Below are 2501 nucleotides of genomic sequence, written 5' to 3'. Positions count from 1 at the left end.
ACTTTGCTAATCTAATATTAGCAAACTGAAGCTGAACTGTAGGGGAGGTGGGCAGTGAGGCTCAACACTTTGAGATAAAAGTGTCACATTAACTTGCTGTGACTGAAAGTTGAGGAAGGTTTTATAATATTTTGGTTACACTCTACTGCATTCACACATTTTAAATAAAAGTGTTTAAACTGTTTAAGTTGTTCTGTAGTGCACTTTATACTGAGCTCTGCGACCGAGCTGTCATGTACAAGTTTTGTTTGAATTCCCCCAGAAACCTCACAAACAGATGATGCTTTGTGTTACAGAAAGGAGCTACAGGAGGCCTTGTGCCGCTACACCACAGACACCCTCACCTACATCCACACAGTGAGAGCATTCTGTGAGATGTTCTCTAAATGGATGCTCTGGAGAGACACCGAGGTAGAAATGATGAGGGATATCAAAGATAGACTTGAAGCACTTGACCTAAACTTCAACCATGTTACTAAGTCAGAGAAAAAAGGTAAAGCCTTTGTGGAGTATATGAAGAGCAAGGTGACTGTGAATGTAGACAGCAAGCGTGTAGCGCTGGAGAATGAGCTGGTCAAAGTGTTGAAGGACACTGCAAGTGGCCTGGAGAGTCTCAGCAGCTTCCTGGATGCAGTGGAGAAGCTGGCAGTGACCTCGCTGCATGTGTTCACGGAGAACCAGGTGTTACACCTTCCAGAAGGGATCAGTCCTGAGTATGTTCAGGCTGTCATCTTGGCTGCACGAGTGATCTGTCCTCTGCTGCTGGATTTTAAAAGAGACGACAACGTCTTCTTCCTTCTCAAACTTCAGAATGTGGAAGTGCTGGCATATCAGCTGGACAGATACATACAGACCTCCAAGACAATCTGTGAGAAGTTGGACAAAAGGTAAACAAATAAATGATATACAAAATATTAAGGAATTTTGCACATTAAGTATCATCTATTGTATAAAATAAGTTGACCTGCGTTCTTCACAGCTGCTTCAGTGACTTTGGTCTGAAGATGGCTGTAGAAACTGTGGTTGATCTTGATGTGGATTTGTCTGAGGATGACATACAGAGAATGCTTGATCACGTAAATCAGCTTGATGAGATCAGGTAAGTTTTTCTGTTCCCAAATATGTGTCAGTGCAGAACTCTTTTTTTTTATTTTTTTATTTTTATCTTATCTCAGGGCTCAGATACTGCTGGTGTCCTACTGTCCTGCATAAGATGTCCTTTGATGTTGGTGCTGTGATGTAGACATTGCCACTGCAGTGAGACCGGTTTCACTCCTAGTGCATCAGGGGTCTTGAACTCCAGGCCTCGAGGGCCGGTGTCCTGCAGGTTTTAGATCTCACCCTGGGCCAACATACCTGAATCAAATGATGAGTTCATTACCAGGCCTCTGGAGAACTTCAAGACAAGTTGAGGAGATAATTTAGCCATTTAAATCAGCTGTGTTGGATCAAGAACACATCTAAAACCTGCAGGACACTGCCCCTCGAGGCCTGGAGTTCGAGACCCCTGATAAATATGCTTGGTCTGGACACTACACTATACAAAAAATGATGTAGCTTCTGGATCTTAAAAGTGAAGCTAGTGTAAATGTTCCTTAACCTCCTGGGACCTGGCATCCACATATGTGGACATCACAATTTGGGTTGTCAAAATACTAAATTTTGCTCTACAAGGGCCTGATATCCACTTCGAGGACATTATACTGCCACTGCTCTATCAAAATTTAAAATGAATGTCCTCATATGTGGATCTCATTTCTCTCAGAAACAAAAATCAGGTAATTCTTTGTTTTTACATTCATCAGGTCCCAATCAGCCCAAATAGCAAAGAGAAATTAAAAATGCATGACTTGAAAGAGTTTGGGTTGTGGGAGGTTAAACCTCTAGTCTTGTTCATGGGCTGCAGAGAGGACTTTTATCCCTGCAACCAAAAAAATGTTTTGCAGGACACATGACATGTTTTTGTTGGTCATGTAACCTTAAAAACTAAACCTAAATAGTGTTAATATTGCAATAACATGGTGACATTTTAAAATGTGTCACCCCACTAATTCTTTTTAAATTTCTTCTCTCAGGATGAACGAGCAGTTCCGAATGGTGTTCTTGTTCCAGGAGGAACCATGCCATGGGTTCATTAGTGAGTTCGACAAGCGACAGCCCACCATGCTGCAGTTTCTAAAGGAGCTGGAGGAGACAGCTGTTCAGTTAGACAGAATGAATAAGGGGGCAAAGATTTCCAGTGTGGCAGGCAGCTCCGTGGGGGCAGTTGGAGGTGTGCTGTCCATTGTTGGTTTGGCATTAATTCCTTTCACAGCAGGAGTTTCTCTAGCTTTGACAATGACTGGAGTCGGGCTGGGAATCACCAGTGGAGTCAACAGTGCTGTGACCACTGCAACAGAGGTTGGAGTAAATGCTACACAACGAAAGAAAGCCTCTGAAGTCTTCAAGAACTTTATGGAGGATGTACAGAGTCTCCAGAGTTGTCTGGAGGAGGTTACCAG

General features: G+C 42.9%; 1 protein-coding gene across 1 annotated transcript; it reads left to right on the top strand.

Moving 5' to 3' along the window:
- Positions 1-252: 252 nt before the first annotated feature.
- On the top strand, positions 253-2499 carry LOC102205062 (uncharacterized; the record flags this gene model as incomplete). Its single annotated transcript, XM_005755603.1, has 3 exons — positions 253-887; positions 980-1099; positions 2076-2499. Coding segments are annotated over 3 exons (1179 nt in total), but the record flags the coding sequence as incomplete, so codon positions are not given.
- Positions 2500-2501: the final 2 nt, after the last annotated feature.

This window comes from Pundamilia nyererei, unplaced genomic scaffold, assembly GCF_000239375.1.
Source record: "Pundamilia nyererei isolate P.nyererei 1_Seehausen unplaced genomic scaffold, PunNye1.0 scaffold02083, whole genome shotgun sequence".
NCBI classification, from domain to species: Eukaryota; Metazoa; Chordata; class Actinopteri; order Cichliformes; family Cichlidae; genus Pundamilia; species Pundamilia nyererei.
This window is presented reverse-complemented; position numbering and strand designations above follow the sequence as displayed.